The sequence below is a fragment of the Nycticebus coucang genome, chromosome 16 (assembly GCF_027406575.1).
Source record: "Nycticebus coucang isolate mNycCou1 chromosome 16, mNycCou1.pri, whole genome shotgun sequence".
NCBI classification, from domain to species: Eukaryota; Metazoa; Chordata; class Mammalia; order Primates; family Lorisidae; genus Nycticebus; species Nycticebus coucang.
In genome coordinates, this window is record NC_069795.1 from 27,918,558 (window position 1) to 27,934,562 (window position 16,005).

The 16,005-nt window shown below is 31.8% G+C and overlaps 1 protein-coding gene across 3 annotated transcripts in view; it reads right to left on the reverse strand.

Moving 5' to 3' along the window:
- USP25 (ubiquitin specific peptidase 25) overlaps positions 1-16,005 on the reverse strand; it is a 143,509-nt gene that overhangs the window by 17,680 nt on the left and 109,824 nt on the right. For all 3 annotated transcript variants that reach the window (XM_053564917.1, XM_053564915.1, XM_053564916.1), the window contains 2 exons: positions 4,844-5,022; positions 3,256-3,334 (listed from right to left, as the gene is read on the reverse strand). In XM_053564917.1, the coding sequence (XP_053420892.1) occupies positions 3,256-3,334; positions 4,844-5,022 (258 nt within the window). The remainder of the gene's footprint in view (positions 1-3,255; positions 3,335-4,843; positions 5,023-16,005) is intronic.

A 16,005-nucleotide genomic window follows, 5' to 3' on the forward strand; every position in this document is an offset into this window, starting at 1 on the left:
ACTGCAACAAAAAAAGTTCAGGCGTTGTGGGGGCCTCCTGTAGTCCCAGCTACTTGGGAGGCTGAGGCAGGAGAATTACCTAAGCCCAGGTTGCTGTGAGCTGTGTGATGCCAAGACACTCTACCGAGGGCGATAAAGTAAAACTGTCTCTACAAAAAAAAAAAAAAAAAAAAAAAAAAAAAGAAAATACATTCTGAATGTTATTGCTCAAAACTGAATATGCTGGTTTAAAATTGCTGGTCATGGAACTGGAACATATTCTTCTTGGCAAAGTATCTCAAGAACGGAAGAAAAAGTATCCAACGTACTCAGCCCTACTGTGAAAGCTATAACCCAATTATAGACCCAGAATATGAGGAAAGGGGAGAGGGAAGGAAGGGGAAGGGGGAGGATGAGTGGAGGGAGGGTAATTGGTGGGAACACACCTATGGTGCATCTTACAAGGGTACATGTGAAATTTATTAAATGTAGAATATAAATGTCTTAACACAGTAACTAAGAAAATGCCGTGAAGGCTATGTTAACCAGTTTGATGAAAATATTTCAAATTATTTATAAAACCAGTACATTGTACCCCATGATTGCATTAATGTACACAGCTATGATTTAATAAAAAAAAAAATAAAATTGCTGGTCAATGTGTGCCCTTTTTCAATAAATAAATGCCTTTGTGCTTCTACTATGTTGATTTCTAAAGAGTTTTATATAGAAATCTTCCATAATTGAAATATAGTTTTGTATATGGAATGAGGAAGGGATCCAATTTAATTTACTTTCCAGAACCACTTACTGAAAAGTATGGTAATTAGAAAATGAAATTTATAAAAGACACCATGTACAATAATTTCTGAAACTATGGAGTATCCAGAAATAAAATGAACAAAAGATATGCATGACTTCTGTGGGGAAAATTATAAAACGTTAAAGAAGACCTAAATAAATGGATTGCAAAATGACATATGGAAAACTTGATGTTGTGTAGATATCAGTTTTTCCCACACAGTTTATAGATTCAGTTCAGTCTTTATGGAAATTCTAGCCTGATGTTTTATGAAGTTTAATAAACTGATTCAAAAATTTTATGGAAATGTAGCCTGGTACAGTGACTCATGCCTATAATCCTAGTACTCTGGGGAGGCCAAGGCTCAGGAGGTGGAGGCAGGATGGTCACTTGAACCCAGGAGTTGAGGTTGCTGTGAGCTAACCTGGGTAACAAAGTAAGACTCTGTCTCCAAAAACAAAAATTAAAAAAAAAAAAAAATAGATATGAAAAGATGCTCATCTGCCAGAGATTTTTTTTTTTTTTTCAAGACAGAGAGTCAAGCTGTCACCCTGGGTAGAGTGCCATGGCATCACAGCTCACAGCAACCTCCAACTCCTGGGCTCAAGCGATTATCCTGCCTCTGCCTCCCAAGTAGCTGGAACTACAGTCGCCTGCCACAATGCCTGGTTATTTTTCAGTTGTTGTTGTCATTGTTTGGTGGGCCCGAGCTGGATTCGAACCCTCCAGCTCTGGTGTATGTGGCTGGTGCCTTAGCCGCTTGAGCTATAGGCATTGAGTCCACCAGAGATGTTTTTTAAGATGATGGTGTAAAGGCTTATTCTACTACCTATCAAGACAACTATCTTAACTATTATACCTTTATAATGATATTAACATGAGACTAGGTAAATTAAAACAGTAAAACAGAATAGAAAATCTAGGAATGTATCCATTCATATATGGACATATATATGACAAATGCCAGACAGATGCAAATCAGTGAATGATAGAAGTATTAGTTACTACAAGAGAATAGGATTAATATTTGTCATACGTTTGTATGTTGCAAAGCTTTCTATTCTTCAAATAGATTTATCTACAGATTTGAATTTCTAGTTAAAAAACCTACAAATAATGTGACTTTGTTTCTTACCCACATTTTTACTTTCTTATTTTTGTTGCCTTACTTTTTCCTGATCACAAATGCAAACCTTTTAAGGTTCACAGTTCTACATATTTGCCAAATATTTGATTTTAGAGACACTCTTTGGTGGATTCACATAGCTACCTAATATTCCAGGTAAAGGTTTTTCATCAAATATAAGTGTTTTTTTGAATCTTCCTCTTTTCTGCGAATGTGGTGAATACTAATTGTTTAAGGGCATTAAAGTACTATAACTAAAATTTGCAAATAGGACCAAACATTAATCAAAAGCACCCAGGAAAGCAACTTAAAATTTACTAAATTTATAACAGACAATGCAGGTTAGTTTTAAAAGCTTGAAGAAATACTAGGGGTTTGAACTGATCAATTAAAATAGAGCACGTAGACAAGAGTTCTTGTGCATACTGACTCACACAATCAGTCTCATAACGATAAATATATGTGGCATGCAATGACTAAAACAATCTCTTAACTTTCCCAAAAAACATCTGATGAAATAAAATGAAAGAAAAAAATTACAGTGTAGTTAGTGTAGTGTAGCAGTTAAGAATGTAGGTTATGTGAGCAAAGTTGTAAACTTCCAGCTGCAAAAACTTAGAGCAAGTTAGTTCACCTCTCTATGTCTCATTTTCTCATAGACTAGGAGTAAGAATATCACCTACCTCTGAGTTTTACTGGCTGGACTGAATCAGTTAACATAGGTAAAGAGCTCAGAAGAATGCTGAGATAGGCTGTAGATCAGTGGTTCTCAACCTGTGGGTCGTGACCCCTTTGGGAGTCGAATGACCCTTTCACAGGGGTCGCCTAAATTCATCTGCATACCAGATATTTACAATTCATAACAGTAGCAAAATTACAGTTATGAAGTAGCAATGAAGATAATTTTATGGTTTGGGGTCACTACAACATGAGGAACTATATTAAAGGGTCATGGCATTAGGAAGGTTGAGAACTGCTCTAGATAAACATTAGTTGTTATTATAATGTAATCACAATTTCAGAATTAATTTTAAAATTAGCAATGTAGTTTGTTGATTTGTTTTTATGCTAGAAAAGTTCATTTAAAAAGTAGCTGAGAACTAGTATTGGAATGTAAACAGGATTGTATATAAAAATAAAACCCCAAACCTTCCTTTGGTTTTAAATTTGTTGGTCTACATGCCAAATCAAATCAATCCTAAAATTATAACAGTATTAATAATTTAAGCATTGACTTAGAAATTTAATTTTTACTTGTCATACATAATACACGCAAACTTAGTTGTGCTAAAATGAAAGGCCTGTCAGGGAACTACAAAATCCTTCAACCTCTACTAAAGCACATTACCTCATATTCCTCCAAGTTTACTTCTTCAGGTTTTATCATTTCCAGTTTGGCTTGAGCAACTTTCATTATGCTGTGACACCTTCAGATAAAAATAATATATTTCTAAATCAAAAGCAAAATCCATAAAACAGAAAAATGTGTGTTATACAAAACTAAACTACCGAACTGTTTTTCATAGAAATAACTCTCAAACAACCTTAAGTGAAAAATGTATTTTCTGGACCAATATTGGATAATTACAAAGAAGAGAGCATTGAAATTTCTAATTCAAATTTGCTGTTCATCATACATTTATATATGCTTTTAAATTATATTCTAATAATACAGCTTACATAATGAAAAAATAAAATGAGTGTTTTTATAATGTACATCTATTAAGTTAGCTCAAGAGAAATCTTTTTCTCCCAAATGCCATTTTTCTTAAATAGTAAAAAGAATGAATCCAAAATGTGCTTATCATTGTATGTAAAAATAGAAAATTATTCCATTGGATTTTATGATCAAAATCACTGATCAATCCCCACAAATATATTTAGTTAAATCACATGCACCTGTGTCTTTTAAGCACAAGAAAAATCAGAATTATCAAACTGACTACTTGTGGTCCGCAGGACAGAAAATTGCAAGACTGAAAAGTCAGTGTGATTATTCCACTAATACTGTCTCCAAATTCAATAGCATATATTCACTGGAACATAGGACAGTGGCAGCACAGACAATGAGGGTCATAACTGTGGTCATATTTCTGAGCTCTTTGTAGCAACAAAATAAGTTAGGTCCATCCTGCTACTACTCGAAATAGTACTAGCCAACATTCACTCAGTATTCAACTGCCTACCAGATACTGTTCATGCTCCAAGATAGCATAATTATTTTTATATAATAAAACAACTCAACATTTGGGACCTTTACTTATGCCTTACTTTTTCTGAATGCCATTCATTCTAAACAGATAAAATTTTAATTTTTAACATTAATAGTTTGATAGGATTTCTAAGAGAAAATATTTTTGAGTAAACCAAATTAATTTAACCATTCTATGGTTAAATTTCTCTTTATGTCAAAGAATGTTTATTTTGTGTACATGACTAAAAGCCTTTCTCCAGTGATTCTCTAATAGGGTGATTTGGCTCCGCCAGGAGTTATCTGACAATACCTGGAGATGCTTCGGGTTGTCACAACTTGGGGGTTGGTACTGGCACCTAGTGGGTAGAGATTATGATACTGCTAAATATACTACATATCACAGGACACTCCCACAGCAAAGAACTGTCCAACCTCAACTGTCTATTGTACAGAGGTTCAGAAACTCCTTTTTTCCTATAAAACAGCCTAATAAGGACAGTGATTACTTGATTCACAATTGAATCTATCAAAATTATATAAATTATTTTTAATTCAAACTTCAAAAGGCCATGACTATAGACTCTGGAGAATTTACACAGCAACTGTCCAAACAAACTGAGGTCAAATTTTACAATTTAATAAAATATATGTTCATGCACGTATAAATATTTCAAAAATTGCACAGGGTATCTGCAAGAAAGTAAGAACAATTAGAGCATGAGAATTTTACATTTCAAATTACCTTTCATCAAAACTCAAATTTCTATCTGCAAACTGTTCTAGCAATGTTTTCTCAATGATTTTCTTTGGTGCCTGGTTCTGGATAAAGTAGACAACTACATGATGTAAACGATAATCTGTTTCTGGTGGGGTGTCTTCTTGGGCCAACTTAACCAACCTTGAATACTCCAACTTAATTGCCTAGAAAATGTGATGAAAATAATTTTGGTTAACTATAATTAAAATCTTTCAGTATTACAACTTTAATTCTTCTTGCATTTAAATATATTCTTTTCTTTTAAAGTATTACAAACAGATAGTAGATCTAAGAATGCTGCCCCGTGGTCCACAGTTCAAAAAATTTTGTGGGCGGCGCCTGTGGCTCAAGGAGTAGGGCGCCGGTCCCATATGCCGGAGGTGGCGGGTTCAAACCTAGCCCCGGCCAAAAAAAAAAAAAAAAAAGACAAAAAATTTTGTGAATATCTGACCACATAGGCCTTTCCTTATTCCCTCTTTATATAAATGTTCTTTTTGTTCCCACACACAGAAGTGGTAAAATAATACAACTGAGCTCACAATGTGAGTGATTTTGGAGAATTTTTCAGAGCATGGTCAAAGTCTACTTGAAGACATCATAAGACAGAGATGTTAAATTCTCCTGCCCTCTCTTCCTTTCAAGTATCAGTTTGACTACCCCAGTTCTAGAATTGATATACAACTCCTAAGACTACCCATATCTGAAAGAAAATAGCTCTTAAATGCACAGTAATATTATTACAATTAACTCTTAGATGAATAACAAGGGCTGCATAAGCAACCCTGAAATTCTAATTACCACAAAATAATTCCTTTGTTGCTGCAACAATATTTGAATTTTACCAGTGTAATGATGATGAAATGTTATTTTCACTATTACTACCTAGATGCTTAAATTTACATTTCCCTTATAAACAGAGACAGCTTAGACTTTACCAGTATTATGTACATTAAGAAATAATAAATATCAATACATATGGCTACATGAGCAAAATCTGGAAAATATTTGATTAATATAGAATAGCGTGTAAATTTAAACATCAAAAACTGTTACACACGAGAGGCTCATATGATTAAAGATAACATTCATTTCTTTTTTTATTGTTAAATCATAGCTGTGTACATTAGTGCAATCAAGGGGTACAATGTGCTGGTTTCATATACAATCTAAAATATTCTAATCAAACTGTTCAACGTAGCCTTCATGACATTTTCTTAGTTATTGTATGTAGGCATTTGTATTCTGTCTTTTCTTATATTCATTTGTATTAGTTTATATCTACATCTTAACTCTATTAACGATAAAACATTTTGGGCCACAGGCAAGATTTATAAAACATCCATTCTATTAGAAAGAGGTTATTTTTTTTTTAAACAGGCATGCCTTCTTTACTTAAGTAGTTCTTGGCCAACCTGATGCTACCACCTATTTTTATAGGGAGAAAAAGTAACTAATAAACATTAAATGAAATATTCCAGGTCTATATTCTCACACTTCATTAAAGGGACAGCTAATAAGTCCAGGATAGCATTATAAATAGAATAAAAATATTTTTATAGCTAATACAAATTATTCTAAAATAATTTTCCCACAAAAAATTAATTTTTTTTCAGAATATGCAAAACTAACCATAAAAATCAACTTCATTTTGACATGTGAGATTATCAAGGCTCACAGGTGGCTAAATTAGTACACATAAAATCTTCCTGTTTTCCCGAATTGGAAAAATAATGGTATATAGCTATTTAATAATCAAAGTACACTGAATTTGACAATAAATCTGAAACATAAAAACGGATCTTTGTTTTTACCACCCTGAGATAATGACTGTCAAAGACCAGAATTTGAATATCCCTTAATCTGAAATGTTTTAGACTGGAGTGATATGCATTCTGAATTTTTTCGGATTTTGGAATATTTGTATGCTACTAGTTGAGCATCCCAAATTCAAAAAATCTAAAATCCAAAATGCTCCAACAAGCATTTCCTTTGAGTGTCATGTCAGTGCTCTGAAGCTTTGGATTTTGGAGCATTTCAGACTTTGAATCTCAGTTTTTCAGATTTGGGATGCTCAGCCTGTATTAGAAGGCTTTTAGAATATTTTTCAGATATCATGCTTCTGTCTGAAATTAGTATAAAAATAAAACAAACATGTATTGAGTATCTTAAAATAATATTGTAGCTTTACATATTAAGGAGGTACCATATCAAGTGGTCATCCATTCCCCTACTAATTTCAAAATAGCAGTTGTGATATTTTTCATAAGTGGAAGATTCCTATTAGAAACTGAAATATATAACCTATTGTACTCTAAGATTACATGTTTACCTCTTGACTTTGCTCAATTTAAGATTTTCCTGATTTTTGAAGTGTATTGCCGAAGACATAGTACTTCTCAATCTAGAGGTGTTTAAACCAGTAGAGGTCGAAAGGTGCATCTAAACTTCTAGGGGTCATTTCTTGAACACACACAAAAACCACTTTTACTGGCATAAATGCGTTTCTCAACTGCTTTTTATGAACTTACTTCTTAAGAAATTTTATGACTTTTAAAACATACTAGAATCTAGTATCTATTCAAATTCTCAACAGATGTTTCATGCTGGTATACTTAGCAGAGCGCTATACAATCTGCCCTTATAAGTTAACATTTTGTTAAATTTGCTTCATGCTACTTCCTCAGAATCCTGTTCTTGAAATATGTTTGTCCATATTTTTGGGCTGCTTATGCTAATTATTTTAAGTTAATTATTGCACTCTGCACTGAGATCTCCATACATTTACAAAATGAGACACATACATATACTCATTAGGTGACAGAACTACTTTGCATTTAATTTTTACATTTTTACCAGAACTTTAATCAGGCCCAATATTACCTAATTAGTCTTATGTCCTATAACAATTCAACAAGGATCTCCTTCCACCTAGGACAGGCTTGTCTCCCCACAAATATATACATGTCTTTGTTTCTTACGCTCTCTACCTAATATAATTCATTCCCCATCTATCTATATGATTTCTACCTGTACCTTTTTCTACTTTCCAAAATTATATTATAAAATCATATTCTAATTTTATATATATATATATATATATATATATATATATATATAGTTTCCTGTGAACTTCACTTTGCTGTAAATATGAACATACATTAAAGAATACCAAATACACAAACATGCATTATATTCTAGGGGCAGTAAAATCTAACGAAAAATTGACTAGATTAAGATTCAGAAAGGCAAGTATACTATTTACTAATATACTATGACATAAAACAAGGCACATAATCCTGTAAGTCTTAAGGATCTTATTTCTAAAATAAAGTTAGTTGACAGACTTTATGTATATTTTAAAATATCTATGGATTATTTTTTTAAAAATTGACTGTGTGCCAGGAAATAAAGAAAACTTATTTCAAATTCCAGAGTACTAAAATCATACAGGCTGTATCTTTGACAAAAATGCAATACAAATAGGAATTAAAGACACTTCCCAAGATAAACACTTGAGAACTTAAAAATAATGTTCTAAATTATTAAGCCAAAGGAATAAAAATTATGTTAATATTGAGAATATGAGTTATCAAAACCCATAGGACTGGTAGTCAAAGAAAATTCCATCTTGAATAACATAGAACAAAATTTTTTATTTTGTTCTATGAAAATAAACTAAAATGAAGTAGGAGAAATAAAAAAATATAACAATTTGATGATCAAAGGCTTTTCTTTTCTAAAAAGTTGGCTAGAAGGTCAAAAATGGGAAGAAAATGCAACAATAGAAATAAGAAAGGTGAAAACACAAAAAAGTTTTAAAATTGAAGAATATATATATGTAACTTTGTCAATAAACTCTAAGATCTTGCTCAAATGGATGATCATTTGGGAAAATATAACTTAGTAGAATTACTTTGACAGATAGATAAACTAAAGAGACTTAGAAAAATTCTATAAGAACCTACGTGTGTAGCCCAGAAAGGAATCAGGCACACACTGTTTTAGATCTGTGCTATGTTCAATCTTCAAGGACCAGGTAATTTCCAAATCTAAATTGCCCCAAAGCCTGAAAGGGAAAGCCTACTTAATAATTACACAAGGCCAGTATAATATGAATATCAAAAGTTGACAAACACACAAAAAAACACTGCAGATCAATTTTGTCTGTGTATGTAAATACCAATACCAATATACATTTGCAGCACATAAACTACATAATGTACAAAAAGAATATACAGGAACAAAAGTGTTTAATGATAAAAAGATCAACGTTGAGACCTTTATATTACAAGGATTAAAATTTAAGAAGAAATCTGTTCGGCATCTCAATAAATGCATTTTAAAGTTTCTAAATTTCAGATTCAGTTTTTAAAAAGCTCTTAACTCGGGTGGCTCCTGTGGCTCAAAGTGGTAGGGCCCCAGCCAAACACTGCAAAAAAAAAAGGCTCTTAACTGTGAATTTGAGAAAGTGTTTCTCTAAGAAACCAATATTACACATTATTCTTAATAATGAAACATTAGAGACATATTTATTAAAAGCAGTATCTAGATAAAAAGAGCCCACTACCATTATTTCAATATTGGAAATATGTTTTGAAATTTCTAGTCATCACAATAAAACCAGAAATGAAATAAACTATGAACATGATGGAAATTACGAGATAATTACTGGATGAGACGTTACTGAAATGGACAGGAAAATCAAATAAAAAACTACTAGAAAATATAAAGAGCTCAATAAGGTTCTGGATATAACATTAATATGTAAAATTGTTTTTTCCATTACCTATACTTCCAAAAACCTCGTAGAAAAAAGGGAAATTAATGACCCAACTCATAAAGGTAAAAAATTTTTATATATCTAGAAATAAGTTAAAACAAACAGGTATATGACCATTGGGAAGGTAAATTCTAACACTTTACTAGAGGACATAACAGTGAGTAAAAAAATTATACCATGTTCTCCTTGAGTAGATTCAAAATACTAAAAAATATAATTTGCTAGCTCCTCCTAAATTAATACACAAGCATAATTCTGGAATGATTTGGGTAAGTAGTAGTAACTGATTCTAAAAATCATCAAAAAAGAAAAATGAGACTTGCCAAACTCTGTAAGAGAACAAAAATTAGTAAGCATTGCTAATATAAAATGTCAAACTATGTCATAAATGGTTTAGAATAGATTGTAAATAGGCGTATTGTTCAAAAATAGAAAAGCAGGTCAGTCAGAGATACTTATAAGTACAGACCTAGCATGCAATAGCAATATTTCAAGTAAGTGGGGAAAAAATGCATTAGTCAAAATTTTATGTTTGGACTATTTGAACATTTCTTCTAGTTAGAGAAAACTAAAATCCCATGTCCAATAATCTAAACAAAAATTAAAATTATGGAAGTAGTGGAATTAAAGATTTGCATGATTTTGAAAGTGATCATATATGCTCAAATTGATAAAAGTATTCCATATTTTATAAGATCAAAAAAAATTCCGTACAGTAACAGACCAAAAATAAATTTAAAAGACAAATAACAAACTATAAAATATGGTTTGCAATTTATAGATGAATCAATTGTCTTCGCAAATCATGCTTCTTTAACATAAAAAACTATCTAAAAGATGTATTGAGATGAATATAGACAAAACATAAATACTAGTTGCCAAAATTTTGCCTCACTAAAAATCAAAGAAATACATTAAAAAAATGGATTACACTTTTTATGTTATTTTGTCAGATATCCGATAATAGCAAAAGCCAGTATAACTATTTAAAAACAGTTTGACAGTACTATCAATATTTAAAATTTGCAAGCACTTTGACTTGTCAATTCTACTTTGCTATGTTTACTAAAGTATTCAATACTGGAAATAATCCAAATGTCCTCCAAAAATGTAATAATAAACTTAATAAGAGCTAATAGTTTTCAAGGGTTCTTTATGTGACAGACTAAAGAGCTAAACATGAAATATCCCATTTAATTCTCAAGATAACTCCCCATTTATAAGTGAAAAAACTGGGTCTGACAATTTAAGAAATTGCCTAAGGTCACACCATTATTAAATGACAATGCTAGGATTTAAGCCTAGGTGCCTGATCATAGGGCCCTTGCTCTGAACAGCTCCTCTGGGACAAAGCTCCTAAGCTAGAGCATGAATAAGTTACAGTCGTGCTATAAGGTTAATTCTATCAGCCCTTATGGAGGTCAGAAGCTCCTAGGTGCATCCTTGATGGACACATATTATCACTTTTCATATCTTTCATATTTTCTTTTTTTTTTTTTTTTTCTTTTGGCCAGGGCTGGGTTTGAACCCGCCACCTCCGGCATATGGGACCGGCGCCCTACTCCTTGAGCCACAGGCGCCGCCCTATATCTTTCATATTTTCATAACTTTTCATATTTTAACATGAAAAAAATTGGGATACTGTGCCCTAGGATAACATTTAAATATGTTTTGATAAACTCAATAGTATGTGAAGAAAATAATGAGATAAATTACAAATTCTGAGATAATTAATTACACATTATATTTAAAAAGAAAAACTCGAGAAAAGCAAACGAGAGAGCATATTTTATTTAAATTATAAATGTATGGATAAATATCTAAAGTTAACTCAATCTTATCTGTGTAGGAGGATAAACAATCAGTAGATGCTATATGTGGAATAAGAAATAGGAAGTAAGAAAAAAATGTTCACAATTCTACATTTTGGTATGTGTCCTCCTAGTTTAAATGTCACTTCCTCTAAGAAGCCCTCTCGATATCAGCTCTGTTTTTTCATAATGTGTTCTTCTTCCACATCAAACTGTTTCTTCATCATACTAATTATAATTCTAACTAATGTTCGCTTCCCCAGTAGAAAATAAGCTTCATTAAGGCAGAAAATCAGTCCATCGTTATCCAGCTATCGCCACTGGATTTAAGACATGCTGCACATTTGAGTAGGTAATACTTGTTGAGGATGCCCATCAATAGAAGAACAGGAAATAATTACAGTATAATCTTACAACAACACACTATAATGACAACAAACTATATCTACATTCTGAATCAGTGATAAAGCTCCAAACATGCTGAGTAAAAATAACCAGATAAAAAATGATTTAGAATAAAAGAGGCCAAGTATATTAAAGTTCAATAGAAAAACAAAGTTATGCCGTTATAAGTTCAGACAATGGCTACTCTGGGGTAAGAGCTTAAGTGTAGTTGACAGAAAGGAGGAACAAAGATGGCTTCTGAGGTTTGTTAATGTTCACTGCTAAGGTTCTACTTCTTGGCCTGGTTGATGATTACATGTGCACATGTTCACTCTGATATTTCACTGAGTTGTGTACACTTATAAAGTACATAATTTTATGCATATGTTATATTCTAATACATAAATTTTTCTATCAATTAAATAAAATGGTAATAATGGACATTTCGATAGTTAAAAAGGATGATAAAGTTATGACAATTTAGGAGAGTAAAACTCTAGCAATAAAATAGCAACAAAAGTGTCATAACTCAGAAACATTATTAATATTACTTCATTAAAACCCTAAGCTTAGCTGCATACATTGACAAAAAAGTCACAAAAAATAAATTTTATTGTTTTTGAAAGTAAAGCTATACTAATCCCATAATTATGATTTTCTCATCCCTCACCCTTAATATATACATACATACATATACATATATATGCAACCTGTACTTTGAAAATACTATTCCTTTTTAATGTTCTGGTTTTTAATTTTGCTCATCATATTAGTCTTTTATTACTTTTCTCTGAATTTCATTTTATATGACAATCTTTCCTTTGTAAGCCACTATTATTTGGAGATTTTCCATTAATAAAATAAGTATAATAAAGCTAATCCTAACAAAGTCAATTTGACAAGGACCCAAGTAAATATTGCCCAGTCTCCTCCTCTTTGATTTTTCTAGATTTGCCTATTAACTCCTTCATGCCACACATTTATAGGGGAAGACGTCCATGTAGGAGGTCCTGCAGTTATCAAGAGTTAAGTGACTGGGCTGGTTACTCTTCTTCAAGGTTAAACCTTACCAAGTCAACTTACCCAGACCTACCTACTCTCCAACTTTGCTTTTTATCAGTAACAAAGCTAATAATTTCATTGTGTGGTTTTATTATAAGCAAATATATATAGAATTAAAAAATGGTCTAATCCTGATGCATAAGGAAATCTATATTTAGAGGTGGTTAAATAGGCACAGAGTTGAAAAACTTTCTCTTACAGCCAAAACACTAATGTGAAATAAAATTGACAAAGATCTTTTAGTAACACAGAACAGCGGTTCTCAACCTGTGGGCCGCGACCCCTTTGTAACAATGAAAATACATCCTGCATATCAGACATTTGCATTATGATTCATAATAGTAGCAAAATTACAGTTATGAAGTAGCAATGAAAATAATTTTATGGTGGGTCACCACAACATGAGGAGTTGTATTAAAGGATCACGACACTAGGAGGCATTAGGAAGGTTGAGAACCACTGACATAGAAGGACAGAAGACATATTTTTAAAAAAGACAAAACAAAACAACAAAGTCTTTTCCTCACTTTATAATAAACGAATGCCAGAAAAGAATAAAAATTAAGAGTACACTATATCTAATTTAGGGAAAACATGAACACAGAAGCCATTACATGTTACATACTGTGCTGTGTACATACTTTGTGAATTAATATTAATGATTAGGATCAACTGCCAAGAATATGTACATATTTAAACGTGCTAATAGTTGTGACAGGCTCATATGATTTTATATAAGTTCTAACTTACTCTTATGAAACAGATAATTCTTATCCTAACATGCTGGAGTAGAAGAAGAACTGGAAACCTCTCAAACTCATTTACTAAGGTTAACGTAACCTAATAAGTAAACCTGATGAAGATAGCACAAGAAAAACATATACCAAATTCATTTATTAGTATAGGATGAAAAATCCCAAATAAAATTCTAGAGAAATAAAATTTAAATAGTAAAAGAAAAAAATCTTAGTACAGTAAAATTTACTAAGAAAGTGTTTTTAGTAAATTGGGAAGAAAATGGATATAACCTTGACATGAAGTAGACCTAAACTATGTCAATGAAATTCTACAATCTATAAAGAAGGGGGAAAGATTTAAGAGAATACTATTTTTACAACTTTTTTATGAAAAAATATACTGTAAACTAATTCAACCCAAAATGGCAGATTAGGGAATCATATAGCACACATGTTCAGAAAGAAAGTAAAATATAGTAAGAATACATCTATACCATGGAATTCTATCTGCAGCTAGTAAAGATAACGGGGTAGGTATATTGTCTTAACTATAAGAAAGCCTCTATTTCTGAGTGATGTAAGTTGCAAATAATATTAACTATAAAATCTACATTTACTTTTTTCTATTTATGAGTGTTCGATAAAGAATCTTAGAGTGTTAGATAAAGAGTGTTAGATAAAGATAAAAGAATAACAACAAAATAACACGGTCCTAAGACTGGTTACAAGGCAGTGGGAGATCTTGTCATTGTTAGTATTATTTTAGATACCTGTGTGTTACTGAATGACTGCTTTTTGTATATAATACTTTTGCCTTTTATTGGACAGATTCTTTCTAAATGCTATATTACCATCTAGAATTTTCCAAATGGTAACTGTTTAACTTTAATAAAAATGCACATTAATTATAAAGGAAAGGAGGAGGAGGCAACTGATAATGTTTACATGATATAATAATTCCTCAATTATAGATAAATGAAAACATACACAAATATAAACTTAAGAAATTTCATAAACATATACACTAAAGATATAAAGGTAGAAAGGGGATTTTATGACAGTAGTTATTAAGTTAAAAACCATATGAAGCTGCTGATTTTGTACATGAAAAGTGGTACTGGCAAGTTCTAACAAAGGAATGAAAGAAAGTTATACTAGAAAACAAATGTGCTTGACACAGACACGGTACACTTGCTTTCCACCTCCCTTGTACCTGAACTAGAACTGGATGCATAGGATAAAGTCAGCGATAATACTAATAACTAATAAGTAAACCTGATGAAGATAGCTAAATGGCTAACGTATGAGCATCAACCAGATACTAATTTAAATGCATATTATTGATAGAATTTATGTAATATTCAATGACCCAGTAACATAAATAGTTCTTATCATCTTCATTGAGCACCTAGGGAAACTGAGATACAGTGAGGTTGAGTAATTTGCCCAATATCTCAGCTACAAAGCAGTGGCCAAGGATGTCTGGTTGCTAGTACAAAATCATGAGCTACTTCCTTCCTAATATGTGTTCCAGCTAGTCTTATAAATGATTTTTCAAGAGAAAGAAAGCAGGTAAAGCAGTATCAAGGTGGTAAAGAGAGTGGCTAGTGAAATAAATAGAGATGCGGGAATAATGATTTTTAACATCTGATGAAGAGAAAAAGGTTTTTACACTTAGCTGTAACTTCAAACTCAAAAATTTGCAGACCTATTGAAAAGTCTAACCTCAGATACACTGAAACTTCTCAGAAACAGAATTTATTTGAGATTTTACGCTGAGAGTTACAATACACATAACATAATTTGTTTAGGAAAACTCTCTGTCCAATTCCTATCTCACAATTTGTTTATCATTTTATAGCCCATGCTTTCTTATTACTCCATCAAAATTAGATGGGAAAACAAACAAAGAAATATAAATGGGCTATAGAAAACACACAAAGAAAAAGATGCAAAGGAATCTCCAGGGTGGGTGAAAGGAGATCTTGGGCATTACTTATGCACCAGGAGTAATGGATTGGAGCAGGTAATAAAGCTCCAGAATAGAAGTCCCCACGATAAAAGGTGGTGGAGATAAAAGCACCTGCTGGAGAGTTGAGAATTGAATCAGAAATAAGCAAACCAAAAAATCAAACTCTAAGAAAATGAAAGCTGAAGGAAAAAAAGGAAGTAATAATGTTTATAACTTAACTCAATCTTATGTCACATACACAATAATAACATTACAAACACAAAATTCTGATTTAATCAAAATAACAAGATTTTACACATATGTGTGTAGATGGGTCTGGGGGCTGCATCTATCAGTATACACACGTAGTAAACCAGGAAGAGAAAGAAGGCTAATCATTCGTATTTCCAAGAAGGGAATTC